The 15,883-nt window shown below is 53.2% G+C and overlaps 5 protein-coding genes across 5 annotated transcripts; 3 read left to right on the plus strand and 2 right to left on the minus strand.

The window, feature by feature from the left end:
- Window positions 1-497: 497 nt before the first annotated feature.
- On the minus strand, window positions 498-1,671 carry CH63R_14207 (uncharacterized protein; the record flags this gene model as incomplete). The annotated part of the gene is made up of 2 exons (XM_018309181.1): window positions 498-1,498; window positions 1,593-1,671. The coding sequence occupies 2 exons, from the start codon at window positions 1,669-1,671 to the stop codon at window positions 498-500; spliced, it is 1,080 nt and encodes a 359-aa protein (XP_018151499.1).
- A 3,297-nt stretch (window positions 1,672-4,968) lies between these two features.
- Window positions 4,969-5,322, minus strand: CH63R_14208 (uncharacterized protein; the record flags this gene model as incomplete). The annotated part of the gene is made up of 1 exon (XM_018309182.1): window positions 4,969-5,322. The coding sequence occupies one exon, from the start codon at window positions 5,320-5,322 to the stop codon at window positions 4,969-4,971; it is 354 nt and encodes a 117-aa protein (XP_018151500.1).
- Window positions 5,323-7,208: 1,886 nt separating this feature from the next.
- On the plus strand, window positions 7,209-8,874 carry CH63R_14209 (Calcium/proton exchanger; the record flags this gene model as incomplete). Its single annotated transcript, XM_018309183.1, has 3 exons — window positions 7,209-8,334; window positions 8,427-8,647; window positions 8,716-8,874. 3 exons carry the CDS (start codon window positions 7,209-7,211, stop codon window positions 8,872-8,874), a joined length of 1,506 nt encoding a protein of 501 aa, XP_018151501.1.
- A 721-nt stretch (window positions 8,875-9,595) lies between these two features.
- On the plus strand, window positions 9,596-10,747 carry CH63R_14210 (uncharacterized protein; the record flags this gene model as incomplete). The annotated part of the gene is made up of 1 exon (XM_018309184.1): window positions 9,596-10,747. One exon carries the CDS (start codon window positions 9,596-9,598, stop codon window positions 10,745-10,747), a length of 1,152 nt encoding a protein of 383 aa, XP_018151502.1.
- Window positions 10,748-11,641: 894 nt separating this feature from the next.
- On the plus strand, window positions 11,642-13,208 carry CH63R_14211 (polygalacturonase; the record flags this gene model as incomplete). The annotated part of the gene is made up of 3 exons (XM_018309185.1): window positions 11,642-12,135; window positions 12,230-12,354; window positions 12,424-13,208. The coding sequence occupies 3 exons, from the start codon at window positions 11,642-11,644 to the stop codon at window positions 13,206-13,208; spliced, it is 1,404 nt and encodes a 467-aa protein (XP_018151503.1).
- Window positions 13,209-15,883: the final 2,675 nt, after the last annotated feature.

Consider the following 15,883-nt stretch of genomic DNA (forward strand, 5'->3'; position numbering starts at 1 on the left):
GTGTAAAGCCTCGACGGCCTTCCTACCGACCAAAACCCGATACTTTGCGAGCACCATGCCGTGTTACACTGGGGGCTAGATGAATAGAGCTCAAAAAAATGTTTCAAATAGCCTTGATCGCGAGTTCGGTGAAGGTCTCACGGCTGCTATGCCACCAGCTCATGCCGGAGAGGACTGTCCGTACAGCGTGGCCCTTGGACAACTGGAGCGACGGTTTTCAGGTAGAACAATATTGTATTAACAAACTATGCAGTTTACCGTCTCCACGCCGATTCTGATAGAAACGGCCACCCGCTAGAGCGTACGATTCGGCCAAAGGACGCAATCTGATGTGCCAACCCTGTTGTTCCATCAAAAGAAAACAAAGCCAATATCAAACACGAAAGTGCCCGGTCTCGCCGAGGTTACAAGCTCCCCTCTCATTAAGTAATGGTAAACCCGTTGCAGACACCCGCAGGCGAGCATGGCAAATGGCTCCAGGGCTTGTTGATGCCAATTCAGGCGGTCTTCTTGTCCTCATCGGGACGGCGAGGACCATCGGGCCCATCGGGCCTGTCGGGTCTGTCGGGTCTGTCGGGTCTGTCGGGTCTGTCGGGTCTGTCGGGCCTGTCGGGCCTATCCGGGCCATTAGGCCTATCGGGTCCGTCGGGCCTGTCAGGTCTATCCGAGCCGCCAGGACCGTCAGGACGACGAGGACCGTCAGGGTTACGAGGACCGTCAGGGTTACGAGGACCACCGGGGGCGAGAGGAGGGTAAACCGGGAAAGCCGGGGCGATGGGGAAGCCGGGGGGAGGGGGGTAGGGAGGGAGGAAAGGGTTCGGAGGGGGAGGACGTCTGTCGTTGTCGTTGTCGTTGTCGTCGTCGTCGTTGTTGCCGCCGCGACGGCCGCCTTCGCCGCCTTCGCGGGTGCACTCCGAGTCACCATTCCGGTTACCGTCGCGCCCGCCGTTGTCGCGGTCACCGTCGCGGTCACCGCCGCGCTCACCTTCACGGTCACCATCGCGATCGACGCGGATAACCTTGAGGTCTCCGTCGCGACCACCCCCGTTGCGATCGCCGTCCCGGCCACGGGTGACGCAACACCGCTTTCCGTCTCTGTCGCGGCCGCGGTCTTCCTCGGCGCAGTTCTGGTTGCCATCACGGCCGCCTCCGTTGCGGTCGCCGTCGCCCTTCTTGTCACCGTCGCCCTTCTTATCATCGTCACCCTTCTTGTCACCCTTCTTGTCGTCGTCGCCCTTCTTGTCGCCCTTCTTATCATCGTCACCCTTCTTGTCACCCTTCTTGTCGTCGTCATCCTTCTTGTCACCCTTCTTATCGTCGTCGCCCTTCTTGTCACCCTTCTTGTCGTCGTCATCCTTCTTGTCACCCTTCTTATCACCCTTGTTATCGCCGTCACCCTTCTTGTCATCGTCTGCCTTGGGCACTGAAGGGGGAGCGGCGGGGACGGCGGGGGCGGCGGGGGCAGCAGCCGGAAGAGCTGGGGTCGCTTGTCTGGCCACTAAAGTAGGTTGACTCAAAGCCCTTTGAGAATTATTATGTTAGCACGACGCGATGAGTTGAAGGTGACACTCAAGCTACATGCCTTTGCTCACGAGTGTCCATGCCAGATGGGGCGCCGTTGGCACCCATGGAGGCAGCCACCATGACGATGAGAGACTTGGAGAAACGCATCTTGGAAAACTGAAGACTTGATGGCTGTGCTCAGTCGTGGCCACTTGTTCTGTTGGATTTATGAGAGAGAGAGAGGTAGGGAGAGAGAGAGGTTGAGAAGCGAGCCTTGAAGGCGCTTGTGTGATGCTAGTAAAGGAGAGAAGTGTGATGTTTGATGAGTGTGCTGAGAAGTAGATCCAAAAGAATCTGACAGGTGGCCGAGGGTGTGTTTATTTAAATATTCTTTTGAAAGCCGGCTTGAACCACAAATGTTGAGTCTCATGCCATCATATCTTTTTTGCCGTCTATCTCATCGACGTAATGGCAGCCTTCCACAGGCAGCGAGTCCATCTCCTCCATCAGTTCGTTCCCAACGACGATGACAAGCATCCATGGTTGGTGCTGCCAAAACTCTATCATGCTGTCTGCATGCGACGAATTCTATTTCCCTTGAGACACCTGGTAACCGGCCAGACTCTGGCATTTGCGTCCCTGTGGCCTGGACCAGCTGGTGGCACTGTAGCTCGCTCAAGGTGAAGCCGCCGACCTCAAGGGCCTCGCGACCCTCCCTGGAAGGCGGAACTTCTCTTCTAGTTTCTTTAAAAACTTTAAAACAGCTCCAGAAACGATCATCTTGGGGCGAACACGATACGCAATTCTTCTCATACGTATTTCGTGCCTTTCCCAAGCGGCTGTATAAATCATACGCCCGGGGTACATGTCTGCTGGTGCTATAAATTGTGAACACCATGACCGCTTCGTCGCAATGCATCACTCGATGATATGCCATGACAATCGTTTATGCTACTTGGGAGCTATGACCACCTCCATGAGTTGGCGTCTTCTTAGGGTTCTCCAGCGGTTCTCGTCACATTCATGGCTACGGCAATCGGCGTCATCATTTCCTTGATTCCTCGGAGCCTGTACGCAAATTTCAGACCTGCCGGGTTGGGCCAAGCACCAGATGTCTTATGCCGGAAATCTGAATTTCCCTGTACGAGATGTTGAATGATGCTGCAACCACATGTCCCAAGTTAGCATTTGTCAGCGATGAACTTTACGGGATGCCCCTCTGGTTCATTTCAGCTTGGCGAACACCACCACCACAAATGGCAAGCTACAGCTTTGTTGGGTCGCCCGCCAATAGCGAACCCTGTATGTGACTTCAGTGGGACGTCGCAGACTCCCAGTTCGGAGCAAGTGACACGCTTTGTCACAGTCTGTGAATGAGTTGGGTTGTGTAAACCTACAAGCACTGCGTACCCTGTGAGGACTAGTAGCTGGATTTCTTCCTTCATGCAAACACGGCTATCAGCCATGCGCGCATCGACAAGAAAATCGTTGCTCCAAGAACCACTTCATCGACGTCTGCTAGCGCAATCCTGTCGCCGTTCGTCATGTGTCTGTCTTGATCAGATCATGAGCCCAGGATAGAACCAGTTGAAACTTGATCATTCACTCCAAAGGGCAGAATGCCTTGCTGACCAAAGCTACGCGCTGTGGTTCATACTTGCGATGGGTGATGAGGCTACGCAAGGCATGAAATCCAAGGACGACATTTTAATGCTCGCCTGCACAATGCAGAGCTTCGCTGCCTTGTCAGAAACGTTTAACGGTTCGAGGAGGAGTGATTAAGCAAACAAATCATCGGTGTTCGAACGTATTAAGTGACATGGCGCGCGAAACTTGCGGCTGAATTGACTGCTCCACGCCGCTTGAACAGGCCAAGATGTTGGGGGCGGTTAGACAGTCATACGGGCTAATGGCCAAACAAACAAGCCTACCTACCATTTCTGGCTCCTCCGGAAAACTTTGCCAATATGAGACAATGGATAATGCCTCCACGAAAACTGCGTCTAGCATCAAATGCTAGGGCGCTGGCTGGGCTGCTGCTCTATGCCTTCTGATTCGAATCGGGCGAAGACCATGCGGGATAACGCGTAATCTACCACCGAATAAAGAATGGTAGCTTATGCCTACCGTAGGCTCAGCTTGAAGAATGGAAATTTTGAGACGCCGTGAACGACGTATTGGGAAGAACCATCAGAGTACGCGTACACCCCATCAATAACATATCCCTGTTTCCCAGTTCATCCGAGAATTTCACAATGGTTTTTATGTTAATGGCTGGGAGTTTGTAGTCGACTAAGAGGCAGCGCAAGTCTTTGAAAACCTAAGCGGGATGGTATGCGACGATAAATGCTCACCGCTATGACTATTCGCCTCACTTTGGGCAACCCAGCTTCATGCAAACACCGCTTTATTTCAATCAACATAACGACAGCAAATTGATGTGCGCTTTGACAGCATACGTAGGCTAGGGCAACATGCATTTATTGGCATCATGCATCCTCTCGCTTTCTGTGGCCCCTCGAGAGGCATAGCCACAGAGGCGGTCTCACAATACCCCTCTCCAGCTCATGCATCTTGCCGCTCATTCACGTCTACCTCGACTCTTGAAGGCATGGGTATCGACTCACTCTGAAGCAGCAAGACAGCACGATATTGGATATCCTCTCCGCTTGAGAAACCCAGACCGCGCCAATGCCTTGCTGTCTACTTAGCATCATTCTGGTGCCTACGCACAAGCCCGAATTTAAGCAGGCTGCGAAGAAGTCGCGCCGGACACCACGTATGAGACAAGTTTGACGAGACACCATGGAAGGTGTTAATCGGACCGCCGAGAGCGAAGTCGAGAGAGTCGGCGAGTTTACTCAAAGCACCGCGTGATGTTCATGTACGGAAGATACATTACAACCAGGAAAGCCGCATGTGGACAAGAATAGACTATCTCTGCTTGACTACTTAACCTCCATGAATATTATAAATCTCGAAAAACTCTGTCATCTATGTCAAGATGTAAATATGTGAGTCGCGGATGGAGACGAGCTGTCAACGGGGCCTTCGGATGTGTAATAAAATGTTCAAGTAATCTGAGCGACAATACGGTCATCCCATACTGAGCAGGACATATCAAAGAAACTTTAACGTTTCTACTTCCCCGGAAGATGGGCAAAGACTTCGATATTACCAGTCTTTGTCACATATTATACGGAAGTGTTTCTTGCACAGGGCTTGAGCCGGCATGGAAGCAAGCGTGCACGTTGACGAGAAGATAGTATGCAAACAACCTCAGATTTCTCCAACTATTTGAATACATACAAATGATGGATAACTCTACGTCAAAGGCTCTACTGCGCAACAAGCCTCATGGATCATTGTCTTTCCAGTATGCTATGGTTCCTCGGAAGGAAAAAAATAAATAAATAAATTTGGTCAATTTGTTGAATTCGATTCGATCTCCTGAACAACGCCCTATCATTCCATGCGGGGGGGACCTGGATATCCATTGGTTTCTTGGCCGTCTAGCCGTTTAGTGATGTTGCGCGCCAGATGGATGAGCTGCCTGAGCTGAAAGTCGGAGTCGTTTGTGCTGTTGTTAAGCTGGGCGCCGACAAGTCCAATGGTCTTGCACATGCTTATCAGGGTCTCGCGCGCTAGCTTGGAAGCAGTTTCAGGGGACTGCTGGCGGTATTGTTGGGCTCGCCGGTCCTCGTTGGAGGAAAAGGATTCGGGTTCGCGGAGAACCGTTAGGATAGAAGGAATGCCGGTGATTGTTGGGCTTCCGGGGTCTCTTTGGCCTCGGGCCTGAGTGGTAGGACTCTCCGACATTGTGGTGTCGAAATTGGAACAGCGAGGAGAGGTTTTCCGAGTTAAGACGAGATTTACTTGTCGATTGACTTGGCGACGGCCGGTTAGTGGAGCTGCAGCAGCCATGATGTGATGATTGAATAACTAAAGTCCTTACTTGTAGATTGACTTGATTCCAGTGGTCTTGTAGACGGCGGCGGGCCGAGAATGACTTTATATCGACGTTGGAGGAGTAAACAGGCCAAGGAAGACACAACATTTGTCACATTCCTGGGACTGGGAAATGAAAGAGATAAAAACGAATGTGGCGGGGTCCTTGATCACAAGATCACGCCCTTTGTTCAGAGTTTCGCATCCGCCTCCTCATCAAACATCATCTGATGTTGGATAACGTTGTATCTCAGTGCAGCCGCCACAGCGATGGCCAGATCGCTATCGATTAAGGTTTCGGGGCCACTATGACGCCCCTTATGCCCGTTATTGGAAACAGTGAAAAGCAAGAAGAAAGTATACCGCGTGACATGATTCGTGTGGATGGATGGCACAAGCCCCCAGATCTAAGATGCTGCCGCATTGCTTACATAGAACTATCAAGTATCACCCTCGTGGCTCACCCTTCACTTGGCGTACAGGTTCAGTCATCGGTCGAAGCCTATGTAACGATCAGGAAAGACAAAAGACCCCTATCCTCGTCCGACGTGGTGCCAGCAGTGGCTCAGCGAGGGCGCCAAGTCTTGGCCCGCCGGTCTGGCCGTTTCCTGATGACAAGCCAACCCCTCCCGAAGGAGGAGAGAAACGCGGGGAAAGGAGGCTTTCTGCTCCACTGCGGTCGGACTGTGGAGAGACGACGGGCGTGTCCAGTCCCGCGGCATGCGGGCGTCGAGACCTGCCGGCGTCAGGCGGAGTCAGAGAACGGCGCTCGGCCCCCAGACCTTAACTGGCGACCCCCCCAATCCCCCCATCTTGACGCAGGCATCAATGCACGTGGTGGTGGTGGTGGCGTCGTACGTAAGCAGCTTGTGTGTATCACAACGGTTCCGAACAAATCAAGCGGGAGGCCGGCCAGGTGGAAGAAGCCCTCTTCCCGATGGAGGTTGAATCGACTATGCTTTCCGTCGACTGCACGGTCAGGTTGGGGCGAGCGTTCAAGAAACTCGAGATGGCAGTCTTGGCAGAATGGGGACCCTAGATTGCACTTATTGTCCGGAGCACGTTTCTTGAGGTCTGACAATACAAATGGCGAACGGTAACAGACATCCATCGTCGAATCGAGTTGTACACTAGGAATCCCCGTCGCCGTTAGCGAGGTAATGGAACCGTAAAGAAATCGATGGTGGGTGTCTTTGTAAGACAAGACAGAGGCGGGTAGACGTTGGAGATGAAGGACGAAGAATGAAAATGAGAGACACTCTCATGCTGCCCATGCGGCGGAATAGTACTAGAAAGCAGTCCAGCCCCGACCATGCAATTAACTACTCTAGTGTAGTTAGCTACCTAGACGCTTGGCCTCTGTTGTTCATACATATACACATACACATACTCATTTGTTCGTCCAAGTGCAAGCTTTACATGCATTTATACATACTTACATGGGTGTTGAGCAACATTTCACGAGCGGTGCCAAGTTTTTCACCAATGCCAAGCCTTTTCTGGCGTCAATGTTCATCTCCTCCTGAATCTCATCCCCGTTTCCCCTCCTCTCTCTCTCTCTCTCTCGTCACTCAACTCAGGCGGAAACTCGCTTTCCGTTTTTTCTTCATCATCCATCGAACCCTTTCATCTCAGCGCCTCCCTTATCTCCGATCTCATCGTTCCATCTCCATCCATCCTCGTCCATCACTCCAACCCGATTCCCTGCTGTCATCTCATCTCGGAGGACACATCCTCCCCCACCCCCCACCCACATCATGACGGACAACCACGGAGCCCGCACGTCGCCAGCGGCCGGCAACGGTGGCTCGGAGCATAGCCACGCCCACGAATCATCCCCGCTTCTCCCGACGACCGCGTTCCGGGTCGCCCACGAATCCATCTCGAGCCGCATCGCGCACGAGGGCGAGAGTGGCAGAAGCGGATTTCACATCGGGCACTTCCTGGTCGTGCTATGGCGCAGCTCATGCACCGCCTCCATGCTGGTCAACGTGCTCTGGCCTGTCGTCCCGGTTGCCATTGTGCTTCAATTCCTCCCCGGCCTGCATCTTTGGAAGTTCGCCGCCGCCTACGTGGCCGTCGTGCCCTCGGCCAACCTCCTGGGCTTCGCCGGGCAGGAGTTCGCCCGGAAGATGCCAAAGGTCGCCGGCATCCTGATCGAGACGACCTTTGGCTCTATTGTGGAGATCATCCTCTTCGTCATACTCATTGCGAAGCACGATGCGTCATCTGCCGTGGACAATGGCGACGAGGGCAACCTGGTCCCCATCATCCAAGCCGCCATCCTCGGGAGCATCTTGACGAACCTGCTGCTCTGTCTCGGCCTGTGCTTCTTCTTCGGTGGCATCCGTCATGCTAGCCAGAAGTTCCACGCCATTGTGTCCGAGGTCGGCACCGGGCTTCTTTTGGTCGCCGCCTTTGGCCTTCTCATCCCCAGCGCCTTCTACTCCTCTCTCAAGTCCGAGGCCGTGCCGGCAATCCCTGGCTTGCGGGTGATGCACGAGAAGCTCACAGAGGGTGCTCTCCACGCCGATGTCCTGAGCATCAGCCGCGCAACCTCGATTGCTCTCATCGTCGCCTTTCTGCTGTACATCTGGTACCAGGCCAGCAGCCAGCACAGCATCTTTGACGAGGTCATCGAACTGGACGAGCACCGCGACGCGGACCGCGAAGCCGACATGGAGAAGCCCAAGTTCACCCTGACCGAGACTGCAGTTGCCCTCGTCATATCCTTGGCGGTTGTGACGCTTCTTCTCGTCTTTCTGGTCCAAGGAATCGAACATGTCGTGCACAGTGGTGTTCCGGACCAGTTCTTGGGCCTGATTCTTCTCCCTCTCGTAGAAAAAGCCGCAGAGCATCTGACAGCCATCGACGAGGCTTGGGGTAAGTTGCAAATTCCAGCTGATCATTTCCAGGTTCCGACTTCGCTAAGCACCTTTGGCTGCAAAAAATGCTGACACACATTCTCCATCCAGACGGTGTCATCAACGTCGCGCTGTACCATTGCCTTGCTCCTTCGATCCAGACCGCCCTTTTCAACGGCCCGCTTGTCGTCCTTGTCGGCTGGGCCCTTGGGAAGCCGATGGACCTGAATTTCGAGATCTTCATGATTGCACTGCTGGTTCTCTCGATTCTTGTCGTCGGAAACTTCCTGCGAGATGGAGAGTCAAACTGGCTCGAGGGGGCTTTGCTCGTGGTGAGTTTGGTTCTGCCACCAATGACCGAGAAAGCCGCGAGATTTCCCATTACTGACAGATCCCCAAGGTTGTGTATGCAATCATCGCCATTGCTTGCTGGTACTACCCTAATCCCGATGTTGCCACGTCTAATGGCCTGGAGGCTACGGAGGTGGTTAACATTACGATAAGTATCGACACTTTACAACAACTGCAGCGCATCCTAAGCGCAAACCTAGTCCAATAGTTAGATAGAAGCTGTTACAGTAACGTGTCTTCCTCGTGTTCTGCTGACACAGACAAAGGATGGGAAGATGGACAAAGGATACATGATATGATGCACCAAGACAAAGACAAAGACCCAGAGGTGCCTGGCATCCCCCCTGCTGTTATGATTACATAATTCATGCGCCACACTTCTCGGCTAGAACAGGCCCCCCCTTTTTTCTTCATCCCCCTTGGGTGGATTAAGATTTGATTGATTCCCCTTTCACAAGTCATGAGTGAGTGAGTGAGTGACTCGACTGACTGCAAGTCAATCACGGATACAAGTCTGCTGCCTACCAGCTCACATTGTCGGGCAAGGTTTGGACGAACGAGCGAGCGAGCGAGCAAGCAAGCAAGATTTGAAAGGGCTGGCTACGCTGGAATATCGTACCGCCATATTGCGCGCTCAGGGTCACGGTCAATCAAAGTCTCGGCCACGGCCACGGTCACGGCCACGGTCACAGTCACGGTCGGTTGACCCGGACGGACCGGATCGGATCGGATCAGCTCAGCAACCCACGAACGAGTGAAGCTACAGAATTCTCATTCCAACTTCCACAGACAATGTGAACTCAGCCACTCTTCAAGCCGTTGTCTCTCTCTCTCTGTCGTCTTCGTCTCCTTCTTCTACCCGCGTCGTATTAGATACACCCATCCCTAACCAAGGATCGACACGACGTCCTCCGCGACGACCAGAAGTCATGGATGGTCAGAAGACCTCGTCAACTGGCCAAGGAGGCGGCAACAAACCGCCTCGCCACAAGCACGTCGGATCATCCTCCTCACTCGGCTCGCTATACGAAGTTCTGGCCGACCTCGACGACACCCAACTGCAGTATCTCATCCAGGAGATGAACCACACCGGCCATCGCAACGTGCCTGTGTCCCAGGCAGTGTCGGCGTTGGAGGCGCAAGCTCCCACCAACTCCTTGGTCTTCACAGGCCCGGTTCCGCCAGCCTCTGTGCAATCCATGCAAGCACCGCAGCGGCGGCTCTCCAAGTCGCAGCAAGGGAAACTCCGCCTGCAGACTGCTTTTCGGAGAGTGCCCTCTCTGAGACTACAAGAGAGAGGACACGATAGCCCAGGAGGAGGCCAGGTCGACCCGGATCTGGGCGCGGACGCGGACACGGATGTCAAGGGCAGGCCCGGAAACGACCGAAGTCTTCGTTCTCATCCTCCTCTTCCTCCTTCTCCTCCTTCGGAGCAGCACCACGACTCGGTTGGGAAGCCTGGCAGCTGGGGCCCGATCTACCATGACAACGCCGAAGAACCTCCAAGAAGCAATCGGGGCCAACGGCAGCCGATAGAGAAGGCCATCGACGCAGGTAGTGTGCGGCCATCCAGCGAGAGGAACAGAAGGGAAAGCCCCGCATACAGACGCATCCCTCGACCAGACTTCAACCTTCCAGCAGGTGTCACCGTCGTGGACCTGCTACAACTCCTTGAAGTCGAGTACCAATCCTCCAACTCGCCACCCTCATCCCCCCCCAGCTCATCCTCTTCCCCGTCGTCCTGCGCGTTCCACCTCCCGAAGCGCCGATTGCCCGCCGCAGATCCCAGACACCCGAACCAGACGCCCAACTGGCCCGAGTCGCGGCCCCTGCGAAGGCACACTTCCCGGTTGGATATGGCACTCGACGTGGAACGGGGAGCTTCCGGCGCAATGGAGATCGGGATGAGCATGCTGGAGCCGCGACAGTTGAGGTCGGTTTCGCTCGGGGCACCAGGCCGAATCGATTCGGCAGCTAACATGTCGCTGGATCCGTTTGAGCGTCACTACAAGGGCGAATCGCCATCGCTCGCACCGCCCGTGGTGTATGAGGGAATCTTTGACGTTCTCGAGAACCGATGAGTCTCTTTTTCGAATTTTTTTGGGGGGTTTTCGACCACTCTCTCTTGTTTCCGTCATTCTTCCCCAGGCATTTATTTACCTGTTGCGAGACATAGCGATATCTGTAGACATAGATTTGGTTACACCATACACCAGGAGGCCAGTATTTAGTGCGGATTTCTTTCAATCCTCTTCCTTGGGAAACATCCTCAAGTAGCATCTCCCAACTTCAAGAATAGAAAACGGCGTCGGCGTCGGCGTTCTTTGGTCTCAGCGTCCTTGGTCGTCGTAATTTGAGTTGTTTGCCATGCTGCAAACAGGCAGCCAGATGCAGACCTAACGTGTGAAAGAGAGAGAGAGAGAGAGAGAGAGAGAGAGAGAGAGAGAGAGAGCCTCGGAAGGAGCTGGTAACAGCTCAAACGTATCACTGAACGCGTCATCTGAGGGGAATTGGGTGAATTGGCAGACATCCGGTTATCCGACGTTGAGAAGAATCTGGGGTCATACTCATCTCGGCACTGGCATTTCGGGTTGGCCCAACGCGGGGTCGATGGACCGGACAAGCTCTTTGTCGGCGTGGGGAGTTTGGCGGCTTATCATGGAGACTTTTATCCGTCTTGGCCATCGTGATATCCCATCAATCACCACAACAGAAAGGGTCAATTTAGCTTCGGGTTCCACCTTTGTACATGTCTTGGCTACGACACACCGACGACGAGTCTCCAGGCCCCTTGCTTGACCCAGATCAATGGTCAACGGATTTGAATTGAGTTTGGTTGAACACTAAAAGTCTCGAGGTCCTGGGCTCAGATCGCCGACTATAAAGACCCTCGCGTTCCAAACGTCCAGGTTGATGGATGTTCTGAGACCATTAGCTCCTTACTCTCGTCGGGGATTCATATCAACAATCACATCATGAGATTCTCGGCTTTGTTAGCCAGTCTCGTCGCTGCCACCGGCGCAGCGGCGGCGGCCGTGGACGCGTTTTCTCATGTTCCGCGCAACGTGCAGGAATTCCGCGAGAAGCATCCCGTCGCGAAACGGGCGCCCAACTGCCGCAAAACCTTCACGCCTCGGGCTTCCCGTGACGATACCGACGACATTTCCGCCGAGTTCTTGGACGCCATCAAGAAGGCAAACAATGGCGGCACGGTCTACCTGCCCGAGGGCCAGACCTTTGTCATCGGCAAGCCCCTCGACCTCACGTTTCTGAACGACATTCACGTGCGGCTCGAGGGAACCATCAGGTTCACCAACGATGTCCCGTACTGGCAAAAGAACGCCTTCTACCACCCGTTCCAGCGTTCCCTCATGTTCTGGAAGTGGGGCGGAAAGGACATCAAGATATTTGGCGAGGGCACGCTGGACGGGCAGGGACAGCGATGGTGGAACGAGTTTTCTGGCGCAGAGTGAGTCGCATGTGGCCGCCGCACTCGAGCATTCGGGGAGCTCGTCGGGTCTCAGTTCATCACTGGACTTGAAAAGGCTGACCTGTTGGAACAGAATCCTGGACCCGGACAACGCATACCTTCGACCAATCCTGTTCTACGCCGAGCACGCCGAGAACTTGCACGTTGAGGGTATTCTGATGAAGGACTCGCCGGTTTGGCACAACTTCATCGTTGAGTGTAGGTGTCCCGACCCGCCTTGGGATTCCGCAGGTTGACGCATATTACTCACACGTCCGTCTGTTCCAGCCAAGCACATCACTTACCGGGACGTCATCGTTGAGGCCAAGTCAAACAACGCCACAGTCGAGCCCAAGAACGGAGACTTCTTCAACTCGCTCAACGTTGAACACATCAAGATCGAGCGCGTTTGGGTCGACTCGGACGACGACTGCTTTTCGCCAAAGTCCAACAACACCGACCTGCACGTTGATACCATGTACTGCAACAACTCCCACGGACAGTCACTCGGCTCCCTCGGTCAGTACGAGGGAGAGTTTGTCTTCGTCAAGGATGTCGTGATTGAGAACATCTGGATGCTCAACGGCAACAACGGGGCCCGCATCAAAGTGTGGGCTGGGGAGCACGTGGCGACGGGCTTCGTGGACAACATCACCTTTCGCAACTTCTACTCGGCGAACGACGACTGGCCCATCTTCCTCGACTCTTGCTACTTCAACATCGACGAGGAGACTTGCAACAAGTTCCCCTCCAAGATGAAGGTCAGCAACGTTCTGTTCGAGAACTTCCAGGGCTACTCGAGCGGGCGGCGCGGTCGCGCCGTTGCGCGCGTGAGTTGTTCAACGAACGAGGACGGTCTGTGCAGCAACATCCGGTTCAAGGACTTCAACGTAACGAGTCCGTGTGGTGGGAAGCCGGTCGTTATATGTGACGGCCTGGATGCGGACTTGGGAGTGCCTTGCGTACCATTCAACAGCGCGGAAGCAAAGGCGGCACTTGCTGATACTTGCACGGGCTCCAAGGCCTTTATTGAGGCTCCTTGGCCTGTAAGGGACTATGGTGCTAGAAACTAGGCAATGTAGATAGATTTCTAACATTGCCCAATAAGGGATAAGTAGGTGCATTATTACTGTCCACCTTTGGCCTATTTCCAAGCAGAATTCACGAGCTGCAGCTTTCTTTAAGAAGAAATTGTTGGAGAAACTTGTCACGCAATTCTAACGATTTGGCGCCGCCTCCGGATGTGATACGGGGCGAGCGGGATGCCTTTTTCTTTTGTGCTCCCGCTTCAGGAAGAAATGATCAAGTCTTGATAAGTTGAGTGAGAAACTTCCGCATAGAGCGCCTCAGAGGTTTGATGTCAGCTGGAAGCCATTACCGAACCATGGCGGGAAGCGGTTGTTCTCAGGACTAAGCGTGAAACGTGTAATGCCAGGTCCTACTGTAGCTGTTATGATCAGCTTACTCAGGGACTAGACGACGGGATCCGAGTTCACTGTCCGAACCCGCATTGGACCAAGCATTGAACATTCTCAAGCGAGTTCAGAGAGACGTGAGATCTAAAATTTGTTGCAAGGCACCTAGATATTGATGTGCCTCCATTCTGAAGTATTTCGTGGTCAAGAGGACTTCGAGACCGGACGAAGCCCCATTGAATGGCCAACAAAAGATTATCTCGAGGAGGAAGAAGCCCAAGTGCTAGCATTGCCTCACAGATTACGATGTTGCATTCAACTTTCTATGCCTGGTATGCTTTATGCAGTTGTGACCGAAGCCAACAGTCAGAATACTGTAGGTATTGTTGTCTTGTATTATCAACCCCCTAACGTCGGGCACCCACTTTTCGCCCACCCCCCCATTTCGCCCACCCATAAATCCCTCATCAGCACACCTAACCTCCAACCTCCTCCTTTTTCTAACCATCACAACATTTACAGTTTTTATCCGAATGGCTTCATTTTTTCAGCATACCTTTTTCTTGCCCTTATGAGCGCATATACCGAGTATGAGGTCAATCAGGCCTTGGAAGCAGTCGCCAATGGGCAGTCCCTCCGGAAAGCATCAATCGAATGGGGTGTGCCACGTTCAACACTTCGCAGTCGCATCAAGGGCTGCCAACCAAGGCAACTTGCCTTTGCTGACCATCAGAGACTCTCTATAGGTCAGGAGGCTAAGTTGGCTGAATGGATTCGCATTCAGCATGCCCTTGGTGTTGCTCCAACCCATCTGCAAGTGAAGCTATTCGCAGAGAGGATCCTCCATGCTATGGGGGATACAGAGCCTATAGGGAAAGGTTGGATAACAGCCTTTCTGAATAGGAATCCTTCAGTCAAGGTCCAGAGAAGTCGCCCTATCGATTCTAGACGTGTTAATGGGGCATCTACTGAGGTCATCAGGGACTGGTTCAAGCATCTCGCCATGCCAGAGATCATCAGCATTAAACCAGCCAACAGATACAACATGGATGAGACTGGTATCCTTGAGGGGCAAGGATCTAATGGGCTGGTGCTGGGCATGTCTGAGACGAAGTCTGTTCGCAAGAAACAGCCTGGATCAAGGGCATGGGTATCTATTATTGAATGCATCTCTGCCCTGGGCCACAGACTGCATCCCCTCATTATATATAAGGGTATAACAGTCCAGCAGCAGTGGTTTCCTTTGGATCTTGGCCCTTATGAAGGCTGGCAGTTTACAGCAACAGAGAATGGATGGACAACAGATGCCACTGCAGTTGAATGGCTGCAGAAGGTCTTCATCCCTCAGACTGTCCCTCAGGGCAAGGAGGAGGTTAGACTGCTGGTCTTGGATGGGCATGGGAGCCATACAACGACGGACTTTATGTGGCTCTGCTATATAAACAACATCCATCTATTGTTCTTACCACCACATACCTCCCATGTCCTCCAGCCACTTGATCAGTCAGTCTTTGGCCCATTAAAGGCAGCCTATAGGAAGGAGCTTGGATACCTTAGTCATTGGAATGACTCTACTGTTGTAGGCAAGAGGAACTTCCTAGGCTGTTATTATAAGGCTGCCCTGGCAGGGATGACGATCCAGAACATTAAAAGTGGGTGGAAATGGACTGGACTATGGCCTGTTTCTATGGCAAAGCCCCTTATGAGTCGTCTGCTGCTCCCATCAACACCAACACCATCAGCATCATCTCATCAGACCTGCAAAGGGCAGTCTGGAGGCAAGGAGGAAGTCAAGGAAGGCAGGGGAGCTGAAGGATGGGCTTCTGTATCGTCTGCAGTGGCATGGTCGACGCCAAGGAAGATGAAGGATCTGGCTGGCCAGTTGAAGCTATTCACAGAGCTGGATAATGATGCTAGTACTCAACGCCTCCTTTTCATAAAGGTGAAAAAAGGCTTCAGCGAGCAGTCCTATAAGCTGGCAACTGCCCAGCATAATCTTGAGCTCCTGCAGGCCCAAGTCACCAATAATGCAGCAAGGAAAAGAAGGACAGTCCAGATCGACCCAAACACCAAGTTCGCCAATATCAAGGACATCCAGAAGGCTCAAATTGAGGCTGGCGAAAAAGAGGGTATCACGGATGAATCCAGCGAGTCTGATTTACCTAGTGAAGCTGAAAGCTGTATTGTGGTGGCATCTAGACGAAGTCAATAGTTAATTGAACTTGGTGGTTATGATGGGGATAGCCTCATTTATGGGTGGGCGAAATGGGGGGGTGGGCGAAAAGTGGGTGCCCGACGTTACTAATGCTAACATCTCTAGCTAGTTTCTTCTG

Source organism: Colletotrichum higginsianum, chromosome 10, assembly GCF_001672515.1.
Source record: "Colletotrichum higginsianum IMI 349063 chromosome 10, whole genome shotgun sequence".
NCBI lineage: Eukaryota > Fungi > Ascomycota > Sordariomycetes > Glomerellales > Glomerellaceae > Colletotrichum > Colletotrichum higginsianum.